Source organism: Peromyscus leucopus, chromosome 15 (assembly GCF_004664715.2).
Source record: "Peromyscus leucopus breed LL Stock chromosome 15, UCI_PerLeu_2.1, whole genome shotgun sequence".
NCBI lineage: Eukaryota > Metazoa > Chordata > Mammalia > Rodentia > Cricetidae > Peromyscus > Peromyscus leucopus.
Genome location: NC_051076.1, coordinates 34135371 through 34163187, shown reverse-complemented (window position 1 = coordinate 34163187; position 27817 = coordinate 34135371). Strand labels below are relative to the sequence as shown.

Below are 27817 nucleotides of genomic sequence, written 5' to 3'. Positions count from 1 at the left end.
GGCAGCTGTATAAAAGTCAGCCCTGAAAGCCTAGGGTGACATTTTTTTGCCAAAAGCCAGGCAGTATGGACCTCACTCTTCTGTGGGTACTTCTGCCACTGGTAACCACAGCCTGGGGCCAGTACGGGGACTACGGGTACCCATATCAGCAGTACCACGACTACAGTGATGATGGCTGGGTGAATCTGAACCGGCAAGGCTTCAGCTACCAGTGTCCCCATGGGCAAGTGGTGGTAGCCGTGAGGAGCATCTTTAGCAAGAAGGAAGGCTCTGACAGACAATGGAACTATGCCTGCATGCCCACACCCCAAAGCCTTGGGGAGCCCACGGAATGCTGGTGGGAAGAAATCAATAGGGCTGGCATGGAATGGTAAGGAACAGCCGGTGCACTTGGGATGGGAACATCAGTTCATGTTCCCCATGGGGAAGTTTGTCCTCAAGGATTAGCATTGCTCTTAGCCTGGGCATCTTCTAAACTTACTATTATTGCATGCTTTCATGGGCAGGGCTGCTGCTATGTAGATGACACTGTAAGGTGAAAACCAGGGCAGGCTACGCCCATGGAAGACGGACTTCTATGTGGTTCTACTTCTTCAAAGGCCGTCTCTAGGCTTAGTGGGACCTTCAGGCTGGGTGTGTGTCTATAGAATGTTTATCAATCTGCAAAAAATTGAAATTTCTAATGGAACTTAAAGTGAGCATTGCTGTGATGTTGGAATGATGTTTTCATTTTGTAATGATTTACTGTTTTCCAAAAACGTTATTCTGGAAGTCTGAAGAAAATGAACAGTTGGGTCCTCAGCACCAGTAGTCTGAAAATGACTGATTCAGAGCAAGTGATTGGGTAAAAGGGACTGAGAAATGGAAGCAAAGGTGCTTGAAGTCCAATAGCGCTCTGCTGTTTTGAGGAAACAGGAGCTGTCAATTTTTAGTACTAAGATTTTTTTGTGTGTCTCTCTCCTCTCCTCCCTTTCTCTTCCCCTCTCCTGTGATTGAAAGTAGCCTCTGTTGCCAGGATATAGTTCACCAAAGGTTTTTAGAGGTGCTCTCCTGCCGTCTGCCCTTTGCCCTAGTCAATGGAGTAGAACTGGTCCCAGCTTGTGCTTCTCTGTGTGACTGTCCCAGCCCCGGTATTTAGTCGGAAGCCAGTCTCCATAGCCAATGATGGCTAGACCAGTCACTTACAGCCGTCATTTCAGGGCTTGGGGAGAGGGTGGAGATTGACCCTAGGAGAGTCCGACTGAGGGAGGAGGTAGCCCAGCTGGAAGGCTGCCACCTCTGCTATCTCCTGAGCAAGACCACTGTGGGAGGGACTCCTGCAAGGCACTGGTGGAGTGAGGGGCTGGAGGGGTCAACATCCAACCTTAGTGGTGACACTACTAGCCATCCAGGAGAAAACGGCACCGGTGAGTGAAGTAGCTGGACAGAAGGGGGCATCATTAAAAACTGTCTCATTTATTGAGAGCTTCCTTGAGCATACATCACATCAAGCACTTAATACAATTATCTCATTTAATGCTTAAAACAAGCCTATCACTCATGCTGTAGGTAGCCAAACTCCAGTCGAGGGATAAGGTGGTTTCTCGCAGCTATTAAGACAAGCTTTGGATCCAGGAAGTCTCCACTTTAAAGAACATCGGATGAGCTATAGCTTGGGCTCCCAAGAGGCTGCTGTCTCCACCTCAGGTGGACTCTCGTCAGCAGAGCCTGGGGCCCAGAACCACACTCAAGCCCGTTTGTCATCCTGGGAGCAGGTCAGATCTACAAGACCCCAGCAGAAGCCCAGCCTCAGTGAGGAAGGTGTCAGTTTGTGTCACTCCTAAGGAGAGGGCCTGCCAGCCTGAGGAGACAGCAATTACACAAGCGGGTGAAGACCGAGGAACTGCAGAGGCTGCCTGAGCAGCCTTTGTTAGGCCATCCCCATGCATCCTCTCTGTCTCCGCCAAACAGATTTAATGATCCAAAACCCTTCAGACACATAGATGACTCAGAGACCAAGTTTGTCTTGAGGACAGACCCCAGTGTCCCTTAGCAGCCCGGCTCATTGCCTGGATTCAAGGGTGGAAATGACCTAGTTGCGACTATCTGTCCAATCCACCCACCCCAGGGGACCATCACGTAATGGGCCCTCTTTCTAACCCTGTTGTTGGAGTCGCAGAAGAACAGCGCTCAGTGAATATTGCCCAAACGCTCACGGGAGAGCCCTGGGCTGAGTCAGAGCTGGGGTTTGGGTTCTGGTGCTAATGAGAAAACTCAGTGTGACCTTGGCCCCCACTTCAGCTGTCTGTCTGCTGCCTCCTTTGGAGGATGAACCCCCAGACTTTGCGATCCCAACAGGTCCCCCCAAGCAGCTGCTCCCTTCAGAGTGTCTCGGCTCTTGCATACAGTCCCTTGATCCCTGTGTGCACCCAGCTGAGGAGAGAAGCCAAATGCTGGCTGGTCTGAAACGGGGCCATTTGCAGCTGCTTTGCCATGAACTCCCAAACTATTTGAAGAAGGGTAAAAAAAAAAGCCCCCCAAAAACAAAAAGAAAAAAGAAAGGGAAAGGACAAAAGGAAAGAAAGAAGAAAAACTGATTTGTTTTGTTTTGTTTTGTTTTTGCCTATGGGGAACTAGTGTGAAGCTGATAGGCGCGCCTCTCTCCCCTCCTCTTCCCCTACATTTTCGATGTTTGGAATCCAAGATCTTTGCTTTCCTCCTTCCACACTCCCGTTATCTGCTTCTCCCCATCTCCACCAATCACAGGGCTAGAGAGTCATGAACGTGGGAAACAGCTTCTTCACCACAGGACCCAGCTGCCCAGAACTGGTACCAATTAGTCCCCGGGCATTTTCTCCTAGACGATTATGACTTCGTGTTCAGACTCCAGTCTCAGTGAAAGATTTGGAAGGAAAGAGATTGCTCACAGGCTGGGGAGCAATTAATGCCGCCCCACCCCCACCCCCTGTTGGCTGCAGGCTGTTAATCTGCTCTGGGGAGGAGTTGGTGGTGACTTTTCTGCAATTTGGTTGTCTTGTGTAAGTAAATTAGCTTTCAGGTTTATTTTAAGAGGCAGGAGGGACAGACAGAAACTTGACAGTACACAGGATCTGCTGAAGAAAACTCGCTAATGGGGAGCCATCTTTACAGGGTGCTGCTTTCAGAGCTGAGTCCTGCTACTCACGGGTGTCTATGCTGAAAGCCACTGTTTTGAATACGGCATCCTAAAGCAGGGTGCCTGTTCCACCACTAAGATGACCAGGAGGCCTTACCTAGTCCCCTCTGAGTATATTTGCCTTGCGGGGGAGGGGGGAGGGTCAGGTCTGTTCTCAGGGGTTCTTCTGATTTTGGTTAGCATATGCTGTGGGATACACAAGTCTTGTGTGGAGCAAGATGGAATGGGAAGTTGTGTGAAGCTGAACTGTAACACTCATGGTGGAAGGGTCTCTGAGCTAGGATTCTTCACGCCTCTCAGCTGTATTGTCTCTTAAGGTATTCAATTCCTTCTGGAAGTGAGGGGGAGTGAGAGAAGAGGGGAGAAATAAAGGCGTGATGTTTCTAGGAGAAGGGAATTCTAAAATAAATCTACATCTAAGACAAGCATCTATCATTTTAACATCGTATTTAAGGGTAGTCAATAAAAATTTAGTGAATATGGAATTCGATGAAACCTATTTTGGGCAAACCAGGTTTATGTGCAGTCTGTATGTGGAGGAAGAATGTTCTGTATAATGTACCACTTCTACTCCCTGTGCTTCAGAGAATCTGCAAAGACATTTTAAAAGCATCTATTTTATTAGAGCTGAATACTTGAATAATTAATCAATGACAATCCACATAACAGAACGGAGACGAAAGGGCAACTGTCCCACAGAGCTATGGCAGCATCAATGCAAGTCTAACACTAGACATGTTGGCCAGGATCTTTGTTTTCCACAATCTGCAATGTGCTGTGCAGAGCAGAGCAATCATCCCAGCTCATGATCCTTAGTGTTTCAAATGCACAGTGCTCACTTCCTTTGACCCAATGCCCTTCATCCTCTATACCTCAATATGCTCTGTTTTCTGAATATACTTACTGCTAGATCTGCACTTCCTTATTATTTGTTTCCCTCATTAAATATAAGCTCTATGAACTTAGGAACTTTTTCTTATTCACTACTGTGTTCCTAGTGCTTAGAATAATGCTAGCACATAGCAGGCCCCCAATAAATATATACCAAAAGACCAAATCAGTCTAGTTGGTGCTTAATGTAGCCTGAATCCCAGACAGCATCTCCACCACCCTCAATGAAGATTTTCCCTTGGGGAAAACTATTTTGCTTAAGTCTTGATTTCTGGTATTTCTAAATTTATAAGACAGTGCCCAGCATTTCATCTTGGCTTACTGTATCCACCAACATGCAGGGTGGTCTTTTATGGTTCCCCAAGAATCTCTAAAACATGTATGGAGCATTGTTGACACACATTGTTACCACAAGATGAACTCATTGTTAGATTTATATTCTCCTGTAATTTTGTTTCAGTAAACTAAAAGAGTTCATAGTAAACTCTTTGTTTCAAAGGCATAAGAACTAAGTGTTACATAATATTATGGCTTGAATCTTAGGCCAATAAAAGGATGTTAGTGGGAAAAACTGATGAAATCATAATAATTTCTAGAATTTAGGGTTATTAGAGGTAGCAATGGAGAAGCTGGGTGAAGGACAGATGTGAATCTTATGTCATCTTTAAATCAAAAAGTATTTCAAAGTGAAAAGTTGAAAAATAAGAATTCAGGCTGGCTACTTGCTTAGTGGGAAATTCAAATGCAAACAGAATGTAACAGTATCCAAGAACCCCAAGACTGGAAAGGGACTTGGGGAGAATGTAGAGCCATCTTCTTACACCATGGTTAGAAATGAAAGTTCAGGATCAAGCAACTGAAAAGTCAATGAAATCATCAAACTCAGTAAAAGTTGGATGGCCCATGCCCTAATTCATGTTCTGTTGTTATTATAAAATTTGCTAGACTGTGAGAATATGAAGATTAATAACACAAATCTGTGCCCTTGAGTCACTCACAGTCCAATCTTATTTGGTATCCACAATAGTATTGGGAACATTCAGTGGAAACTGAGGCTCATTGAGACAAATCACACACAGTTGGAAAGTTACAAATCTGGAGTGGCAGGACACCTGGCCTTTTGAAGTGTATAATTCAGTTAGACTCTATGAATAGCAAATGTACAACTTTAAGTATCTTGAGTACTCACCACAGTTTAATAGATATTGAGGAGGCATTAGACCAACAGGCTAAAAAGTATTCTAATAACTGATGGTCATGAGCCCCCACAGTCAATTCCATTTGCTGCCCTTGCATAGAAACTTTCAGGATAGAAGGACATCTCATGAAATAAGCTGGGTCTCTTCAGAGGCCCTTTGAGTAGTCTCTACTGACTCCTACTCTATAATGGGTCTTTCCATCTGACAGGTCATTTTTGCTTACTACCCAGTAGACAGTCTTGCAAGCCTAAAACATGGAGTCAGACAGCAGAACTCATATCCAGGAGCAGTAGGAAGAAGCCATATATACATATATACAGCTAGGCATTATTTTAAAAGACCATGTCTGCATCATCACAGCAGGATGATAGGGTCTATTTACCTTCAAAAATCTTGCAGTGTTACACTGAGAGGCAGCTGGATGAAGACTATTTTAAATGAAATGTGTGATGGTTGCATCAATACATCACAAAGAAGGAAAACATCCATCTGAATTAGAAGTGTAAGACTTACTAGGGAATGGAGGACCAAACTGACTCTTACTCTCTCGTATCCACTCTCTGAGGCTGGTTGCATGTCTCCTTGAGGGAATTCAGCTCTAACTATTCCTCAAGGAGGCCCCAAGGATTGTAAGTTAAGAGAATCCAGAAAGTCAAAGTTTTTTTTAGATTAATCAGTCTATCCTCCACCTAAGTTTTTAAATAATTTATTTACTTTTATTTTTTATGTGCATTGATGGGCATTTTGCCTGCATGTATGAAGTGGCCAACGGGTGTGAGCTGTCATGTGGGTTCTGGGAATTGAACCCAGCTCCTCTGGAAGAGCTGTCAGTGCTCTTAACTGCAGAGCCACCTCTCCAGCCCCCTAAGTTTTATCTCTACCCATGGCCTTGACATTACTTTCCCAGGTCATGACCTCACCACCCCGCTTAGTCTCCCCTTTTTCTGCTCTTCTGTCCTTGGTCCCACTCTGCTTCCTGTTCACACTGTCTCCACCATCAGAGCATCTGTCTGTCAATACCAGCACCCTAAGAAGGAGACCAGACTGTGCACAGAGCAGACTTTAATGACTACTTTTTGAAAGATTGAAAATTCTGTGGACTGTGTTTTAAACGGCTAATGGTAACCAAAGAATTATTCCAGGAAAAACAGAATTAAAATCTAAAGCTTGCGTCTATGCTATAATTATCCACTTTAAGGATTGGAAAGAAATTTGGAAAAGTTGAGAAGGCTGCATCACATGGTCCCTACAGTGCAGGGAGTTGGCCACTGTGTCTACTGTTCTTAGTCCCTCCCAACCATGAGGCTGGAGACCGCTAACAGCCCTTAAAGTACGTGTGTGTTGATGAAGTGGGATGAGACCAACACAATCAGACTAATCGATTTAAAAGCTGTGTGAGCACCACTGACCGACATGGTACTGTGGCCTCCCCCTCTATGTCCAACTCAATCCTATCTTTAATTCCCTGGGATCTTGGGTTTTCTACACATTTGAACAGGGGCTAGCAGAGATCGGAGGAAGAAAACTAAAACTCCACAGAGCATCTGAAAAGCTAAGGGAAGAACCGAAAAGCTGTGCTCTCCCTCCCTGCTTCCTCCTCCCCCTTCCCACCTCTGACTCCAGCTCTTCTTCCTCTCTGACCATCCCAGAATGGATGAAGCTCACATATAAAAACAGGAAGTCCAGCTGAGGCGCAGACGATGTAACTTCTGTGTTTGTTTGTTTTGTACTTCCTGGAAGGGAGCATGCCTGAAAGTTTCGGTATAAAACAGGCCCAAGATGTTGGTCCTTTTCAGTTGGTTACTAGCTTGGCTGTGTTTCTTCAGGCACCACTTGACTGTGGCCTCACTGTGATGTAATGAGGTTCTAAAGAGCATTCTCAGGTCAAGGCGGGGAAGAGACTTCCCACCTGTAGATTCCTCAGGACAGGTTCTCCCACGTCCCCGTTATTTCTGTGTTATCCTTGTAGACACAAGGGAAATTTTTCTCTGCTGCTAGGGTGATGGCCTTGAGATAAATCATTTCCAGAAAGGCCATTTCCCTCCAAACACACCTGTAAATGTTATTGTCACAGAAAGAGTCATAGCCTTATGGCTTCCCTTCCAGAAAACTCCCAGTCTTAGGCAGAGCAGAACTGATATTACTCTTGTTTTTGAAGCTGAAATTGATTCTCAAAGAGACAATGGAAAAGAGTGGGAGGAGAGTCTCTGTAGCAGGGCATCAGGCCCTCATGCGCCAGGGGAACGTTTCCTTGGAGTCAGCTGAGGACTTGGGGTCAATGCCACGCCACAACTTAGCAGAAAGCTAGAGCCTTGGAGCAGATGCTCTATTCTGCAGACCACTCAAAGGCGAGAAGCCTGTGCTTTGAAGCACATCAGAGGCTCACTGTGTCATTGTACCACTGTTTCCTTTTCTTGGTTGAGTTGGAATAGGTTGAACAATCCAGAAGCTTCCAGCTCCCTCCCTCAGCCTTGTCAGTTACCTTCACCTCTTCTCACCAGCCTTGTGCCTGGGCCTGCAATTCTGCAGCTGTGCCCGATGTTCACAGGAGTCTTTGTTTTATGAGAAGCGATTGAAAAGGTGACTGAGAGTGTAAACAGTGCAGGAGAGAATTGCGCAAGATGATACTTGTTTTGTACCTTCATCCTCCAACAAGGCTGCTCCTGAACCGAGATAAAAACAGGAAAATGAACCAGTGCTCCAGTTTCCACAGGAACAAGTTAGAGGGAGTTCCAGAGCCTTTCAAAGACTCACATGATAACCCCCTTAGGAGTTAAGTCTGCCTCTGATATCAGGAGACAGCAGGTCGGTCATGTGTTCATTCATTCTACTATCAAACATTTACTGGACAAGCCTCGGGCATTATGAGGAATACAAAATAAAGATTAAATGACCTTTTCCCACAAGGACTGCATTATCTACTTGGGTGATAAGAGATAATAGGACATCTCTGTACAGAGTGACCAAAGCTTCCAGTCTCAGTGAGCTTCATCCTAGGGGCACAACAGCTCAGAAAATGTGTATGATGCTTTATGGACATTCAACAAGGGAGCTGCTCTCACAAAGTAGATTCCTGCTTGCTGTGTAGACGACATCAAAGAATAGCAATAGTAAATGATTTATAAGCATCCAAACACCAGCATCCTCAGAATTTTCTATGCATTGTCTTATTTGGTTTTCAGAGGAATACAAGTATAAGCATTTATTATGCTCACTTTACAGAGGGAAAATCTAGGTCATTAGACGGCTTGACAACTGATCTAGATGACTCGGCTACCAATGGAACACTAGTCCAGAAGCATCGCCTAGGATCATAATCACTCTGTCATGCCCATCTTCACATTGTGAATGTACACCCCAACTAAGGTCCAGTTCTGGAAGCAACAATTCCACACCACCAAACTCTCAACAGGCTTGCACTACCAAACTCTGAAGGCAATCTAGCTGAAGCTGGGGAGGAGCGCCGTTATTTGGTGACCTTTCTCCAAATGTTCTGGGGGCTGGAAGCATGTAGGGTGCGACTACTCTTCACAGGGAAGCGTGATCCGAGGTGCCATGGGAAAGTGACAGCACTCTTTTCACAAGGCCATGGGGCTGGCTGTCAGCAGAGGGCCAGAGGAGAACTTGGGAGACGTGGATTGCCTTCAGAACTGGGCCTTCCTGAGACAGGTCGGCTTATCTCCCTACACTCATTTTCTTTAAGGGAACCTACCACTGTGGGAACTCTTTTCCTTGTAGGGATCTGAGTACACAAAACACAATGGTGGATAAAACCACACCCCAGATGGGGAGTAAAAGGCTCTGCTTTGGAGGAAGGCGGTTGCTTAATGACGACAAAACAGGAAGTCACATAGAGCACCAGTGTGCTGTGCCTTCTCCCTTTGAAGGCCTTGGGGTTTGCCCATGACTCTTAGAGCTTACACTGGTTTCCTCATACCCATACTGATGTGGAACTAAGATGGTTAGACCCACCTAGAAGACACACAACATTACTTTTCCATCATACTATGACAGTAGTAGTCCATGTTAAATATGAAAGGCCAAAGTGGCAATAATCTTGAGGTAAAAAAAGGCTTGATAATCAAAAGCCATCAGTTTCAATTTATATATTAGATTTCATTATTGATCTCATACAGCTGAGTTCTCTACTCTGAACTTCTTACCACTCTTGAGAACACGATTGAACAAACATCCCGCCCACCTATCAATTCCTTTCTCATCAAATTGTACAGAGTTGAAACAGAACAGTAATAAAGAATAAGCTGTTGAATGGATTAAAATGTGTATTTAAATATACATGTGCATGAATGCACACATCAATGATAAATGAATGAAAAGGACAGATGGATGAGTTAATTTCCATCAATAAGAAGAAAATGACACAACGAGGTCTCACTCAGTAGTCAGGACAGGGAACTCCTTGCCCCCTTTTCAAGGTTAATCTGCTAGGCTCCAGACTACATACCATCGGCCACTGCCTCCTATTTCACATGACAGGTGATAGATTGATGATCCAGGTACCTAGGAAACTGAAGGACACAGAAATAGCTAAATGTATTGTGGTTTGAATATGTTCTCTAAAGTTCATATATTGTAAGCTTAATCCCTGAATTCATGCGTGGATGACATTTGGAAGCATGTCCTTTGAAAGGTAATAGGAAACAGATAAGAATCCCATGATGGAATTAGTTGTTCCATAAGCAGGGGAAGAAAGAGCCAAACTGGCACCTTGCTCTGTCTTGACCTGTGATGACCTTCACCATGCTATGGTGCGGTAAACAGGTCCTCACCAGATGCCAACACCATGCTCTAGGACTTTCCCACCCTCAGAACCATGAACTAAACAAAACACCACTCTTCCTCTGTTCATCAGTTATAACAACAGAAAACAGCATGGGGAAACTTACAAACGATCATGTTCTGCATAAGGTGAGGAAGCTCTGCAGCCAGGAAGAAAACATGCCCACCATCCCAGCAGAAAGTGCCAAACCTTCAGGCAGTGTGTGATGAGGAGAAAGGGTGGGAAGAGGTCCAGAGATGGGACAGAGGAGGAAGAGCCACACGGCACTGTTCCTCATTTAGGGAGATGCCTTAAAGATGAAAGGGTGAGTTCCAAGACAGGAACACAGGCAGATGAAAGTGAAACTTCCCTCCAACTAAAGACCAAGAGTGGAGGACTCGCCGCACTGATGGAATCAGGACTGATAGGACAGGGAAGGAGCCCTTGGAGGGAGTTTGAACTCAGTTGGTCTGCGGATTTTCTGTGGGGAGTTTTTCCATGTCCCTGGCCTGCCTATAGGTCCTAGGGGTGGAATTCAGAGACCCACTTTGGAGGTGGTAGGAAGATTTCTGGATATACAGAGAGAATGCTAACTATGATCCTAGACATCCAATTAGGTTCCCCCTGGACAGTCCCTGGATCTATCTATACTGTGTGCTGTTGTAGGAAGGACAGTGAAATGTTTAATTGAAGTTCAAAAACTCATCATAGCTCTTTGTCAGCTTTCTAGTTTAAATTCAAGTAAAATGACTTATAGCATCCTCAATTGTAAAATTCATAAATATCCTTTCATCTAACCATACATTTATGGAGAGTCATCAGGAACAGGGTTTCCCAAACATCCTTCCACGGAAATGTGCTCATTCATTTGAGCTTTAACGGTGAGCATGTAATTTCTACCATACAACATCTATCCTTTGCATCAAATGGAATAACCTGCAGGGATGTGGATCAGTGAGAGTGTGTGTGACTGTGTCAGGGGGGTCTGAGGAAGGGGTCTGCATCCATTAGTGCCCTGACGCTCTCTTCTCTTCAGGTACCAGACTTGCTCCAACAATGGACTGGTGGCCGGCTTCCAGAGCCGCTACTTCGAGTCAGTACTGGACCGGGAGTGGCAATTTTACTGCTGTCGCTACAGCAAGAGATGTCCATATTCCTGCTGGTGAGTCTGGGAACTAAACCTCATTCCTCATAGCTCCTGGGGGATGTGGGAGCCTACCATGATCTGGTCCTTCAAGTAAGCCCATGATGTCACAAACCAGCTTGATAAACAGCAGCTAGAATATGTAAGAGAATGAATGGCAAAGGAAGACTATCGTACAGGAACCCTACAGGTCATCCAGCTCAATGTTCCCATACCCCTCTTTTGCCATAAGAAAGAGACAGAACAATGCAGGAAGGCAGTGGCTGGCCAACATCACCCAGCAGCTGAAGGCTACTGACTCCTGCCCGTACCTTTTCCTTCTCCCATGCTGATGTCACCTCACAACCAAGTCTGTTTGGGACCCATATTCCTGCAGCACCTCCAGGAGTAACCAAGTCTCTCCTGGGTCACAGTCTGAGAGAGAGAGTTAGAGACAGAAAGCAAAACAACAAAATCAGCAACAGCAAAGTGAGGCTGGTGTTTCCTGAGTCACCTGACAGCCACAGCCTATGGTGTCCTATTTGATTCTCTCTCCCTGGACCAGAGCCAAGTGCTTCCTGACTTTGCTTCCAATTGCCTATGGAAGTCCATACACATTTGCTTACCCTGATACCTCACACCCGGTGTGAGCAACACAGCTTAGCCCAGATTCTTTGGTTCCCCAAGCAATCCAGGCATTTAAACCTTCAACATTGGAAGCTTGCCTCACTCAAGTGATTTGTCTCTCTCTAGTCTGATGCTTGGGAGGACAGCCTTGAGGGTTTTGTTTGTTCTCTGTGATCACAGGGCTACTCCACAGATGCCCCAGAGGTGCACGATGTCTCTAGAGACCCTCAACTCCAAAACCTTAGCACTTTTCTTCTAGAACTAAAGACAGTAAATTAGCAGCTCAAAGTTGGCCAATGTCTGAAGCTGCATGACGGAGCAGAAATCTCTAGCTTCACTAAATTCCTTAGGTAAAGCACTTCTTACCCCACCACAGCAGGTGAGCAGGCATGTCAAAGACTGCTTGCTGATTCAGCCCAGGCAGATCCCGCATTAAAGACTAAAGATCTGCATGCTATACTGGGCCCAAGGAATGCTGGGAAAGGCAAGGGGAATCTTTGGTTGCAGCCTCCAGGCTACTTTTCACTGCAGTCTCTTTCCTCTGCTCCCCACTCTAACTGTCCTGTTCTCAGAAGGTCACGGTTACTTTTCTGAAAATGTTTATTTAGTGTGTTTCCAAAAACTGATGAAAACGACAGTTTGCCATCTGGAGGAAAACCTACTTACCCAGTTTATGCAAAAGTGTGTGAAGAATGCCAGGAGTCTCCAAACTCCCCAACATGGGCGTGTTTCTCAGAACCCCTGAAATGCAGGTTGAAATTCAAAGCACTGAGAGATCTGTGAGGCTGTGGTGGGTCCTCACACTATCCTCACTTCAGAGGTGTGGTAGCCAAAGGGCAATCCAGATACTAGTTTGCAAAGAGGACTCAGGTTCTAAAGCAGAGAGGGGGTGTAAGGATGAACCAATCCCCCCTTTCTTATCTGCCAAGAGAATGGCTCCCCCGACATTGCAGTGAGCAGCCTTTGTAGCAAGGCATTCAGAGCCAGTTAAAAGGTGAATGATGTGTCTAAATGAGCAAGCAAAAATAGTCATCAGCCTAGTGATGCATTTACCACCTTAGCAAGATTTTTATCTTCTCAACCTCCGAAGGAATACATCATAGACAGTGTCAGTGTGTGGCCCGAGGGGTGTTTGAAGTGTTGGCCCAGATGAGGTGTTTGCAGTCTGTAGTTGAGAGGGTAGGCATCCTCAGGCAGCTGGAGGCTCAGATGTAGGCAGCCCAGACTCTTCACGGATGTCTCTGGGACAGCACACTGTGACATTCTATTTATGTATGGATGCCTCTCTCTACCTAGACTTTGAGTACCTGGTGTAAGAAAAAACACTGATCTTTGTATCCAGTGTCTGTCTAACACAGTACTTGGATCTTAGTCTCTCTGTGTGTATCTCTCTGTCTCAGTCTCTCTCTGTCTCTCTCTGTCTCTCTGTCTCTCTGTCTCTGTCTCTCTCTGTCTCTCTCTGTCTTTCTCTCTCTCTCTCTCTCTCTCTCTCTCTCTCTCTCTCTCGTGTGTGTGTGTGTGTGTGTGTGTGTGTGTGTGTGTGTGTGTGTGTATGAAAGAGACAGAGGGAGAGGGACAGAGACAGAGAGGAGAGAGAGAGAGAGAGAGAAGAGAGATTGGGCCCTGGGCAGAAGTTTCTTGTTTTCTTACAGTGCTGGGGATCCAGCATTCAAAGCAGATGTTCCAGGACGGTGCCATATTCCTAGTCATAAGTGGTTTCTTAATACCTGTCAACTGGGTGTGCAGTTAAGTGGTTCTGGAGGACATGCGGAGGAAGGTAATTTTTTTTTTTTTCAGAAAATAGGTTGTTGTTGTTGTTAACTTAAGTAGGTTTTTTTTTTTTTATTCTCTATCCCCACCCTCACACTTCTGCAGTACAAGCTCTGTGCTCATGGAGATCTTTGTACTAATGCATGCAAAGCCTTTAAAAAGAATTTTTACATGTCTTTCTTTCTTTCTTTCTTTTCTTTCTTTCTTTCTTTCTTTCTTTCTTTCTTTCTTTCTTTCTTTCTTTCTTTCTTTCTTTCTTATTTATTTGTATTTTATGTACATTGGTGTTTTGCCTGCATGTGTGTCTGTGTGAGGGTGTCAGATTCCTTGCAACTGGAGTTATAGACAGTTGTGAGCTGCCATGTGGGAGCTGGGAATTGAACCCAGGTCCTCTGAAAGAGCAGTCAGTGCTCTTAACCATTCAACCATCTCTCCAGTTCCCTTACATATTTTTCTATGTGTGTGTTTGTCTGTGTGTAAATGAACATGTGTTCAGTTGCATGTGCACATGTGTGTGGATGCTAAATATCTACCTGGGATATAGCTCCTAAGGAGATATCGCCTTGTTGTCTGAGAGAGTCTCTCCCTGGGACTTGGGTCTTGCTGTGTTTAGTATAGACTGGCAGGCCAGTGGGCCTCAGGTGTCCTCCTATCTCAGATTGCCCAGTGCTGGGGTCACTGGTGTGAGCCACTATGCTCAGATTTTGACATGGGTGGTGGAGATCAAACTCAGGTCCTCATGCGTGTGTGGTGAGCTGTTTAAGTGGCCGATGTCTCTCCTCAGGTCCCGAAGGCTTTTCATGACATCAGGTGCATAGCAGACACTCACATTTGCTCAATTAATGAAGACTTCGGCCTACTTCCTGGTTTTATATATAGCGAGAGGGTTAAAGGACATCACAGGAGCCTGTTCTTGCACTGGCTATGATTACACAAAGCTGGCCTGTTTTAAAGCAGAGTCCCCTCCACTTTCCCAACTGTAGGAGAGGCCATCTAACCGGCCTTTCAAGGGCAGACCCTATCCAGAAACACCCAGCAAGACCCAGTGTCCCTTTCAGAAAACAGAACATATGAGAGGAGTTGGATATGTAGAGGAGGAACAGGGGTGCCCTGAGTCACTCTTCCCCGGGAAGAGGAAGAGTGATCTGAGCCAGCCATGTTTTCCATCACAGTGAGAGCCTGGGGTCTCTGCCAGGATGAATGAGAGAGGCCGCAGTGTCTGGGGCCAGGCGGTCACAGCTGCTGCCTGGGGTCCTGGACAAACAGAACAACAGGGAACAATGGGCTGAGGGCCCAAGGCTTCCAGCCATCAGGCAGATAACTGCTTGAGCCTCACGGGCTTTAGAAAAGCTGACTGACGCCAGAGGTTGAGGATGGATGGAGAGAGGGTTGGGACAAAGGAGAAGGCATATAAAGCTCCCCTAATGCCAGTCTTCTCAGGATTTCTGTACTGTGTGTCAACACGCTGAGCGCTGATGCTTGACGCTCACCCTGTTTACTTGGGTGCCAAGGCCTGATAAAGATAAGTCTTTGTGTACTGAGTTCCATGGATTATTGATCTAATGATGTCCCAGACTACCATGTCATCTGGCTTGATTGCCCACAAATATTACATGCCCATTTTTCTCTTTAAAAATGACTCCCCAGATTCTCCTTAGATGCAGCCCATCACTTATAATACTAAGAATTTAATGACTACGGAAAGGTGTGTATAGGAGCAGAGAACCTTGGTTAATTAACAATGGTCAAAGTGAGATGAGCAACTTTGCTGGAGTTGACAGAAAGAATCCTTCAGGTTTCATAAAATTTACCCTCAAGTCTTGGTCTTCAGTGACCTTGCAGCCTGTGCTCCTAACCCCCAACCCCTCATGGTCCCTCACCCGGCCCCAGGTCCAGATATATCACCACTGGTCAGAATCACAGGGTACAGAGAACAACATCACAAGCCAGTTCTGAAGCCGACTCCACAAATGAGTGCTTCAACCCGATTGGCTCTACCTCAGACAGCACAGTGTCAGACCTGGGAGTTCATACAGTGGCCTGTGGAAGTGGTACATTTCCCAAGGAGACCTCAGAGCGGTGGCTGGATGAGCGTGCACTAAACGCCATAGAACACAGCCTATGACTCACTGTTCCCAGGGTGTCTAGACGCTTCCGTGGGATCTTTAGATTGCCTGAGTCATGGTGTTATATTATACCTTTCTAAATTGAAGGAAGCCCCAAGGTCATAAATTCTCACTCCTTCAGCACCTCACTGTACTGCCTGGCCCTTAATATAAAAGCTGTCAAAAGAATAGCTGCATGCTGCAAGCCCTGAAGAGCAGTAATCATAGTGCCACTAACATCGACAGAGTGACTTTTTAGTAGTTGACACAACCTTTCTTTGCACTCAGTATTCTGCTTGATCCTTTTAACCGCCCTGCTCAGTGAATTGACAACTGTGTTCTAGCACCCTGCAGTGAAATGCTGGTGATCCCTGCATCTGAAAACTGCTCTTACTTCACTTCCACTAACTTGAATTAAATGGAAGAACTAGACACATGAAGGGATGGACCTTTCCTCCTACTTTGTTTTCATTGTTGTTTGTTTTAAAGATTTATTTCATTTCGTGAGTGTGTGTGTGTGTGTGTGTGTGCGCTCGCGCACGCGCGCGCGCACACATGCGCGCGCATGTGTGTGCGCGCGCTTGTGTATGCTTGTGCTTGTGCACGTGAGTGTCCAGGCACTCATGGAATCCAGAGACCATTAGCTCCCTCAGATCTAGAGTTCAAGGAGGCTGTAAGCCACCCTGTGTGGGCTCTTGGAATTGAACTTTGGTCATCTTTAAGAACAATGGGTACTTGGAGTCACTGAGACATCTCTCTCCAGTCCCTGTGTGCTTGTTTGACCCTTGCTTTATGTATCCCTGGCTGGTCTGGAACTTACTTCGTAGATCAAGATTTCCTCGGCCGGGTGGTGGTGGTGGTGCACACCTTTAATCCCAGCACTCGGGAGGCAGAGGCAGGTGGATCTCTGTGAGTTCGAGTCCAGCCTGGGCTACAGAGTGAGTTCCAGGACAGGTACCAATACAACACAGAGAAACCCTGTCTCGAAAAACCAAAAAAAAAAAAAAAAAAGATTTCCTCAAACCTCAAATGTTCAGCAGACGTTTCTGGCCTCAATGTCCTCAGAGCGCGGGGATCATAGTCATGCTCCACTACAGCCAGGTCCCCTTCGACTTTAAAAAGCTCTCTGCAGCATACATGTGAAGTTTGTCAAGTGTATGGCTGCCATCTCTGTACTTCCAAATATTTAGAGACTCAGAAATATCATCCTGCTGAACTAGAGAAAAAAAAAAAAATCATCATCAACTCCCAGATGCGTGCGGGATTTATTTGTTTGGTGGGAACCAAGTTACTGTTCTGATTTCAGCCTGAGCAGTGTCTCCTTGGATATCACAGCATCAGTGAAACCTGGCAAGAAAGTGAATTCCTGTTAGATGCAGACATGCCGTTACTAATCGGTTCCCACTGGACGGGTTGAATATATAAATGGAACACATATTTATTTAGATGGAAGAATCCACATTCATAGTCCAATGGTCTACAAACAACAAACACATGCCAACAAGGGAGCCACAAACCTTTAGAGACCTTCTGCGTCCATCCCCTGTCCTCAAGCAGCTCCAGCTGCTGCAGGTCCCATCCCAGCCAGTCTGCCAGCAGGGTGGGGACAATGCATCCTGGGAATGGAGGGTTTTGAACTGAGTAACTGTTTTTTTTTCTCTAAATGATTCTTCTCTGGAACTCTGGCTGCCCAATTGGTTTGTTGAGTGATCTATTTGGACAAGGTCACATGTTTAAATGACCTTTACGTTGCCTTTCAGCCTGGCTTCCCACGTCATCAGACTCAGTATTCTCCAGCACGGCCTCCACCCCTCCTCGTGTCCCGGTCATAAGGCAGAGAGTAGCTTCGCTAAATTCCTGGGCATCTCTAGTTCACAACAACAAAATTCAGTTAAGGAGAGCATTTGTCTCCTCCCTTCCACTGTGAATGATCCAGGCAAAGAGAATAGTAAACTCACGTCCTGTTGTTCAGGTATTAACACAAGATGAGGTTTGTTGGCAAGACCATCCCCTGTGACGCTGTGTGCAAGTCAGGAATGAGCTCATAGGCCTTCCCTCCATCTGGGAGTCTGTCACTCCACCCTGACTGAACGGTCTCCTGTAACACCTGGCCCAGAGGCCTAATGAAAGGGGAAGTTTCCACACTGATTGCCCTGAGCGAGCTAGGAGCTGTAACTGCAGAGGTGGAGGTACCCAGAGCTCGAGAAAACTAACCAGGATGTTACCTTTTAAATGAGTGCACACTGAATTTGGACGTGCCTGTTCTCCACTAACAAGCAGCTCCTCACACTGCACACACTCTCTCTGGCGGACCACAGCTCCTCTGAGCTTGAGCAAAATCAATTGTCCCTTTCATCAGCTGCGGTCGCTGCCACAGTTACTGACCCCTGTTTATAACGCTGATGTCTGTTTGCTGCCTACATATCAGAGATGCCTCCCTTGTGTTCAGACTTCAAAGACAGACATTTCAGAGAAGCAGCTGATTGTCTGAATATCAGTACACCCAAGCTGTGAGCTACTTAGAACAAAGCAAACCTCTCGATTACAGATAAGTCCACTTCTATCCACAGGACTCTAAAAGCGGTCATCATTTCTTCATTCATTTTAACAGTCCGTTACTGAAGGCGAATGGCTATAATGTAACTACAATTAACAGATTTGGGAGAAGTTTCTAACAGTGAATGACTCTATTGCCTTATTTATCATATCTTCCCTGTGCGCATGGAGAAACTGAGGTACAGATGTTGTAACTTTCTTTAAAGGAGTGAGCTTGATTCAAAAAGGTCTAACTACCACCACATCCCATGTTATTTGCATAGTGCACAGCTCCCTACCTCTCAACACAGGAAGAAAATAAGAACGCAGATCAAGCACTAGACAGATACAATAGACGATGGTGAGGGGGAGGGGCTTATTTAGAGAGAGGGAGAAGTTGGAGGTGAAGCTGTCCTTGCTGATGTGCAGGCCAGGGTAGCCAGGAGATAATATGGCTGGTGACAGTCAACAGTAATCAAAATGAATGTGACCGCTGACCAGCCCTGCCTGGGCTTAAAGCAAGAGCTGGAGGCTCACTTCCAAAAGAGCAATTTGAAAAAAGCTCAGGGACTTCCCCCCTTCTAATTTAAGTCGAAGACATCCCGGGAACTATGCTTCCCCTGTGTGGTGATACGTAGCTGAACTGTTTGAAATAGAAACCCCCAAATGCCACAGAGGATAGACATGAACATTTGATGTTCCTTGTCACAGGCCAAGTCCCCAGAATCCAGCCTGTCTACACAAAGAAGAACACGTTTGTGACCACAGAGGACATGGCTTCTTTGCCAGCGTCTTTTTGTTTTTATTTTTTACTCAGAAGTTCATTTGGGTTTTATCATTTCTGTCTTTGCAAAAATAGTTGACACAAGTTCTGATATAACATGTATTAAGAATGTTAGGGCACTAACAAAGTCATCTACCCTGGAGTATCCTCATTCCTTACTGTGTGCCTGGGACAGCATTATGCAAGTGGCTTGATCGTGAATAGACTGGGATATTTAAGAAAGTTCCCAGTGACTTACCTGTCAGAAACTATCATCTGCTCTGACCTAAATGTAAAGTGTAAGCCAATCCTGACACATCAGGTCTAAACTTGTTGGATGTCTCTATCCCCGTGAACACCAGCTCATAAAAGACGTGTATGGTGCCATGTACCAGCGATGCTTCAAAGAGATCTCCATGCCCGACATCCTATGATGCAGTCAGCAAATGTTCACTGAGTCCAATTGCATCTGTTGACAATTTCAGTGACTGAAGTATCATGGATAGGAAAGTCCTATGTCAATTTTTCTTCAGTTAAACCTAATTTTCAGCTGCTCATATTTAAGACATCATTTAATTTCTCTCCATCCTGTTCATCTCTATCTGACACAAGAAATTGTACAAGGTGTAAGATGTCAAGTTCTCTAAGCTTTGGAACAAAAAGCGAGAAACTGTACCCCAATAGATACTTACTGAAAGTGGTAGGGAAAATGAGCGTATACCCAGTCATGTGGATACACATGCATACACACACAATGCATATACACACATGCACACACACACGCACACACACACAATACACACATGCACACACACATACACACACACAATGCATATACACACATGCATACACATACACACAGTGATTTTTTTTAACTGAAAGAGAGTAAACATGGTCCCCTGTAATGCTCAGAAGTACTTTTAAAATAAACTCATTTCTTTAATATATTGTCCTCCCCTTCATCTTGCCAAGCCTCAGGCTTAATGGATCATTTTAGCTGGGCTAGGAATGTGTGGCAATGCTCCGTGTGAGTGACTTTGCCAAAAAGCTGTCTGAAACTACACAGTAATTCACAAGAAAGCTGAAACCACATGGAATCCTCTCCCACCTGCAAGAAAGCAAACCCCACGTCCAATAAAATATGATCATCCTGTTTCCTTCGGCCTCTTTTAACTTTCTGAAAAGTATGTAAATTTTGTCTCAGTTCTAGCTCTGTCAGGTTCAAGCCTTTTATCTCCCACAAGAACTGTTACCAGGGCTCCTTTTATTCATTAGGACATTGTGTGTGTATGTGTGATGTCAGTAAGAAAAAAATGAACATGGACCTATTGAACTAAAAATATGGACTCCTAGGCTGAATTACAACAGAAATTCTTGCTGTAGGTGGTGATTGGAAGGTTCACAAACTACCAATGATTGAGTCCTTTTCTACTTCCATATTTTTTAGTTTCCAGCCTCCTTCACCATTCCCATAATCCAAGGTTCTGGAAGAAAATAGAAACTTGATCTCCTGATTTTATGATGAAAACAAAAGAAAACACAACTAAAAATTAAAACTAAACCTAGCTGGGACCAAGATGGAAATATACCAGTGTTGCACACCTCACCTTCTCCGGGAAATTCTAGAGATTTACTGGACAGAGGACTCTGCCACCATAGGAGAGGCTTCCTAGAAAAACCTGCCCACCTGAGCAGAAGACCCCATCTGCTCAAGACACAGTGAATAATGAATCATCCCTAGAGGAAGCATCAGGGAACTGTTTGTCCCTCTGGAATTCAAGATTTTTTTGGTGTTGATCTTAAATGCAAGTTTCTCTTTCCCACTTTATCCCGAATGTTTTTAACTATCCAAGTGATCTGAAGACAGAGCAGAGGGTCCATAGAAACAACATCCAACCAGTTCCGGCAATGAGGCGTAGCCTAATGCAACATTGCTGTAGCAGAAATAAAAATGCACGGTCACTAAGTTTTATGCATTGTGTCCAAATGCTGCTTTTTAAAGTTCTAGGAGATGTTTTTATGAAATGAGGGAAACGCTCTCAAAATCCTACTTACATTGTGCATGTTCTCAACAGCGCCCTCTTTCTCCGGGTAAACTGTGCTGGCTGTCACCGAATCCTTAGACCACAAGCCTGTGGGATCCAAATGAGGCCTGATTAGGTCCTTCTAGGAAGCACTTTGCCAGATTTTTTTTTTTTTTTTTTTTTTTTTGTTAGACAAAAGAAGTGTTATTTCAGGGTCTCTGGACAAGCACAAGAGAGATTTGAAATTTTCCCTTCGTGAACATACCAAGTAAACATGCATGCTGGGGCAGGCTTGGTATCTAAGATGGCCGGCCTAGTGGTGTCTTCAAGAAAGACGAGGCACAGAAGGGAACGAGCCATGCAGGCAAAGGAATGACTAGGCAAAGCCCAGAGAGAGAATTTGGATTTCCAGGCCCCACTACCTTAGGCCAACCTTGGCCTGAGATACCTAAGCACTCCTTGTAGACCTTCCCATCAGCCCTTCTAATTCGTCCATCAGGATATTGTGAAAATCCTTACAGTTTCAATGAAAGGCCATGAGACTGCAGAGAGGAAGATCTTCCTATCTTCAATACACAATGGCCTGGCAGACCCAAATCAAACAGCATTACCAACACTGACAAATTAGCTGTTTCCTGAGCATCCCTGGGGATACAGAAGGAATCCAGGAGTGGTGGTGGTGGTGGGCTGTGTGTGTGTGTGTGTGTGTGTTGTGTTGTTGTTGTATGTCTGTGTCTGTGTGTGTGTGTGTGTCTGTGTCTGTGTCTGTCTGTGTGTGTGTGTGTGTCTGTGTGTGTGTCTGTGTCTGTCTGTGTGTGTGTGTGTGTGTGTCTGTGTCTGTCTGTGTGTGTGTGTGTGTGTGTCTGTGTGTGTGTGTGTGTGTGTCTGTGTGTGTGTGTGTCTCTGTGTGTGTAATCTTGGCCCTTGGGAGGTAAAGGCAGAAATATCAGGAGTTGAAAGTTACCCTAGCCACATAGTGAGTTCAAGGCCTGCCTAGGCTACATGAGACCTGTCTCAAGAAAGACACTGGTGCCTTTTTTTTTTAATGCTCAAAGGACCTATTTTGGTCCTGAAGAATCCCAGTGGCAAATCTTTATGAGAACCAGGGGAGTCTAAATTTGTCCTATGATTGACTCGATCTTTGAGAATAAAAAAGGAAGAATTAGAAAAGGGAATGGAGGTGCTAATGCTGGCCGGAGAGGAGAAGAATATCATCTAATGATTCCACACCTGCCTCTCGTAATTATATGACACAGACTTTCACTAGTTGCAGTGAAAATGTCCAAGACAGCTCTCATTTTCAATAGATCAGGAAAGCAATGAAATTGCTCTCCCAAAGCCATTTATTTATTCAGAAAATATTTGTATGATAGCCAGAACTCTTTGAGCTGCCAAAGAAACAATGGCGATGGACAGAGCTGTACCTTTGCAAAGCTCACATTTTAGCCAGGTATTTCAAACACGATTACTGTTATTAGTCATGATAAGATGTGTGTTAAACTATCACATGATATATACACATAATCAGTGCATATATATATGTGTATATATGTATATGTATATATTTGAATAGTTTTCACACACAAAGTCTATTGCAGGCAATGCACCACGTGACTGGATACTTTGTGTTGTATTCTTTTTTACACCCATCTATCAGTTATTTTTCTCATTGCTATAATAAAAGATATGACCAAAGCAACTTAAGGAGGAAAGGTTTTCTCTTTGCTCACAGTGCCAGGGTACAGTCCATCAGGGCGGAGAAGTCATGGCATCTGGAGGTGGAGGCAGCTCCAGACTGTATCCAGTCAGAAGGCAGAGTCATGAATACTGATGTCAGCTTGCTTTCACTATTTTACTTAGTTCAAGACTCCAGCCTATGAAATGACACTGTCTACATTTAGGGTGGCTCTTCCTACCCAATTAACCCAATCTAGAAAATTCCCTTACAGACAAGCCCAGAGGTTTGTCTCCATTATGACTCGAGACTCTTTCAAGCTGACAATCAATATAAACTATTAGAGAGCTAGTCATAATCAGTTCAATTGATTTTATGATTCAATAATGAGTCATGATCCAATTTGAAACAGGCTGCCTTGAAGAGAATGGAGATAATTCAGCATGTCTTCAAAGACTGGGAGTCTTCTGCATGTCTTTTGGTTCTAGTTGCTGTTACTTCATGTGCTTAGTGTACAGTCCAATGGCTAGGGAAAGGAAGGTGAGGAATGGAAGACGTCTATCATTTGGGCTTGACAGAAACCATCTTTAACTCCAGTTCAGATTGCCTAAGATCTTTCCCCCTCCTTCGTGTTAGCCTTCTGTTTGTTCCAACCCTTTGTTCTCTCCACACAGGCTGACAACAGAATATCCAGGCCACTATGGAGAAGAAATGGACATGATTTCCTATAACTATGACTACTACATGCGAGGAGCAACAACCACTTTCTCTGCGGTGGAAAGGTGAGGAGGGTCACCCTTTCCCAGTACACTCCGGGTTAGAGCTGTGTGGATTCCTTCCTTGCCGAGATCCTGACTGTGGGTATTTTTACCAACTGACCTCCATGTGTTAGTGTCCTGCTTAGTCAAGGATTAACTGTGGGTTTGGTTCAGTAGCGGGAGCCTGAGAAGTGAGAGTCCTCAGGAACTGCTGCACTAGGCAGTGTGACCTTTCCAAGGAGGACAGATACCAGCCTACTCCATAGCAGAGTCCCAAACTTGATATCAGCATCCCTTGTTGTTCTGAGCAATTCCTCACTCAACTTCAGAAAGCACTTGGCATGTCAATAACAGTTTGGAAGGATGGAAAGAGTATTGACTGTCAAATTGGACTCTCTTAGTCCTGTGCCTCTGTGTGTTCGCCACTTAGAACTGTAGGAAGGGAGATAGAAAAGCAGAGGAGGAGACTGGCAAGGAAGAACACATAAAATCCATTCTCTTGGTATGTTCAGTCTGCTCGAACACAACACCTGGGACTGGACAATTTATAAAAACCAGAAATCTATTGCTCACAGTCCCAGAGGCTGGGAAATTCAGGATCAAGGAAGGAGCAGATATGTGATGAGGAACACTCTTTGCTTCAAAGATGGAACCTCTCACTGGTCCCCCCACAGAAAGGAACAATACCATTCAGTTCTATATATAAGAACATGGAATTCTAATACCATTGAGTAACACGATGGCTGCCAAGTTCAGAACACAGTACCAGTGTCCAGTGCTCCTGAAGATTCCCCAGGCTAAAGGGGAAATTGGTTCTGAGTTTTCTGGTTAAAAATATAACAGGAAATGAAAACTGTAATGAAGGAATATCACCCAAAATTGGTGTAAAATAAATATTTTTTGGCAGTTGAAACGGCCAGTTCTTGCTGGCTTGGAAATGATTAGTTACATAAATTGTATAGAGTCACTGAAGACTCAGATGCGGGGTGTCTCTGGATTGTTTTCAAATGAATCCCTCCTCCTCCCAGATAAAATAAAATGAGCATGCCCATGTAATTTTGGTGCAGTCACCAATATTCAGTGGTTTGAAGTTGCACAGCTTTGTTTCTTCATTTCTGTTGAAGATGATATGCTTGCCCTCAACCCCACTGGACAAATTCCGTCAGAGCAAGGTCTTCCCTTCCATATGCAACTCACTCATGGAAGTCTCCTCCTGGAATAGTTTCTCATCGGGGGTGAGATAATTCTTTGTTGCAGGTGTCTGTCCTGTGAGTCTAGGTGCTAGGCCTACCCACTAAGTGTCACTGGTAGATACCTTCAGTGTGATAAGCAAAACTCTTTGCAGTCATTGCCAAATATGCTATGGGAGCCACTTAGCCCCTAGTCAAAAGGTACTATTTGGGAAGGAAAACAGAACCTGGTTGGACCCCTTGATTCTTTTCAGTCCAAGTCTAAATTTCTCTTAGCATCCATTAACTCCCCTTAAATGAACAACACAAATGCCTGGCCCCGAGGTCTTTCTTATCTTCCTCATGCATAGATACTGCCTTCTTAGCTGTGATAATTAAATTCTCTTGGAAAACACACACTGCACCAGCTTGCTAATCATTTAAAGCAAGCCAGATCCTCTACGGATAATTTTGCAAGAACAAATATCAATGCACAGCTCATTCCCCCAGGCCCTCAAAGATGTGCTGGAGAATGCTATCCCCAATGACTCGGCATAGACAAGCTGGAAAAAACAGACTCAGAATTAGGAAGCTGGCCTTGGGCTATTTGCTTACCATCCCCATTCCCTACCTAGACTAGCATGGTCATCCCCACACACTTCCCATTTAGAAGCTAGATGCAGGTACTGTCAGCCATAGTGTATAGGATACACTGAATTAGAAAGAAGCCTGGCAGACAGAAAGGGGAGGAGAAAAGCGTGTGCTTTGGAAGAAATTGCTTGGTTGACTATGGATAAAGTAGTTCCACACTTTACTGGGATTATGCAAAGAGCATGACAGCTGTGTCCTCTGGTGGCCTTACAGGCCCCTGGCAATGGAAGCAGAGTGGTATAAGAGAAAGACCAAAGTTGGAGGCCAGCACACTTGAGATCTGATGTCATCATCTATCACTTGTAATCCTTTAAAGCAGGTCTTACTCCACCGAGCCTATTTCTTCACAAAACAATGAGTCACTGTGGGGATTATTGAGGTACAAGTCATCCTCCAGCATCTAGTGCAGGGCTGGACACACTGGAAGTACTAGGGACTTCACAGTGACAATGGTTACTGTCATTGTTAAATAGTATCAGACCACAGGAGTGCTATGTGTCATAGATATTCCCTACATTTCTATTAAGTGGTTGAAAAAAGAACATGGTACTAAGCTTAGCAAACGCATGTATCCACACCATATTTTCCAAAACCGAGCAGTTCTATGCCCTCTCAAATCCATCCCGCCACTTAAATAGGCTGTTCCCTTTCTGATAGGCAAGAATAGCAGACATTTTCTTTCTCACTCTGTGTCTTGAGTTGCCCCACTCACCTTACATGTGGTTTCAAAGGGGAAACACACAGTGCATCTCCTGGATCCCAGCACAAGGAGAGTACTGGGGAGAAAGTGTTGGCAGGGAAATCTTTTTAGAGGGAAGATTCTTCACAATGAAATGGAGATGATGCTAATAAATGCATTTACTCTGAGCCATGAACTTGTAAATCCTGGAGGCACCTTGGAGGTTCAGCCATGGAGAACTGACCTCCAGCCCTGAATAAGAGCCTCCATATGGTCTGTAGCCGGCAAGGGGCCATCTAACCTTACAGACCCATTGGTTCTCTGGAGACTTCATTGCAAAGTCTTTTGAAAATGAGGTGAGGAATCCCTGCAGCTCTGAAATCCTGCCAAAGCCCTTCACTGCTTTTCCCAGCAGCGACTCTTTCTGTTCTCACTGACATTCGTCTTCTGGCTTTCCTCCCACAGGGATCGCCAATGGAAGTTCATAATGTGCCGGATGACCGATTATGACTGCGAATTTGCAAATGTTTAGATTTGCCACCTACAGAAATCCGGGTAGTGGGCAAGGGGCCAGGCACCCCGGGGGTTTCGTGTCATATAGGCTAGTGTTGATTAGAACAGTTCTTCCTTTTGCTCTCTTCCCTGACATGGGAGCCTCGGTGTCGGCTGCCTGGGCCTTTCTCACCACGATCACACATATAAATAAATCCACAATTAAGTCATGTTTCTCACTTTCAACACTTTCCATAATGACCATCTCCACTTGCTGATGGTGACTTCCTTGCATACCACATATACAGGGCCCGCATGCTCGCAGCCTGCCGCACAGAGAGAGCACCTGCCAAGGTCTGGCTGCTGTTCTCACTATAAATTCAGCTTAGTGAACTTGGAGAGAGAGAGAGAAAGGAAGAGTTGAGAGAAGTGAGAGAAAGGTGCTCTACAGTTAAGTCTGTTTGAGCGACAACACCCAGAGACCTCCCCTGGGATGGGGAGGCACACTCTCTTTTGAGGGAACATACCCACTCTCTCCTTCCACAGGAGCCACACGTACTTGGAAGTAAGATCCAAGTAAAGATCCATGGAAGAGAGGTGACTTGGAGGTGAAAGGGGGAGGTGGGAGGGTTTGAGGACCGAGCTGAGATGTTAGGCTGAAGGAACTTCCTCAATTCAGAGACATATGTCAATATACTCAATAATGAAAATGAATATGATGGTCAGGGGAACCTGTGAGAATCAGTCTCAAGATAGAAACAATGAAAGATAAGAGGATGGGACTCAGATTAGGAACTTGGGGAGACAAGAGTGACCAGGAGAAAAGGGATCTTGGGCCATCAGCAGCTTGAAACATGCCCAATATTCTTAGGAAGGCTGGCATACCCCCACAAGCCGTGGGGGAGCTGCTGGCACATATCTGAACTGGTCCTGAAGGATCCACCTCCCTTTTCCCTGAGCTTGGAAGTGAATTCTGCAGGGATGACACTCTCTTTCTTTCTCCAGTGATATCTCTATCCCTAGCCACTTGTACCTTCTTCTTCACAATAAAAAATAAATGTATCAATATTCACTGCGATACCAATATCAAAGGTCAGTTTGTGTTCTCTGTCCACCCCTTTTGGTCATCCATTAACTCATTCTAAAAATACGGCCTCACATTGTGGTTTGTGACAAGGCTTGAAGAATATAAGGACAGTAATGATATGATGTGATTGAAGGAATCAGATAATTAAGACACAAAGTGCCAAGTGTTCATGTCACTTAAGGATCAGACAACGTGGTGGTGGTGGTGGTGGTGGTGGTGGTGGTGTGGTGGTGTGGTGGTGCACACCCTTAATCCTAGCACTTGGGAGGCAGAGGCAAATGGATCTCTGTGAGTTCAAGGCCAGCCTGGTCTATAGAGCAAGGATTAGACAAAGG

The 27817-nt window shown here is 45.0% G+C and overlaps 1 protein-coding gene across 1 annotated transcript; it reads left to right on the top strand.

Annotated features, from left to right (window-relative positions):
• On the top strand, positions 1–27481 carry Dpt (dermatopontin). The gene is made up of 4 exons (XM_028864395.2): positions 1–370; positions 11061–11186; positions 23321–23428; positions 26369–27481. The coding sequence occupies exons 1-4, from the start codon at positions 66–68 to the stop codon at positions 26433–26435; spliced, it is 606 nt and encodes a 201-aa protein (XP_028720228.1). The 5' UTR covers positions 1–65; the 3' UTR covers positions 26436–27481.
• The last annotated feature ends 336 nt before the right edge of the window (positions 27482–27817 follow it).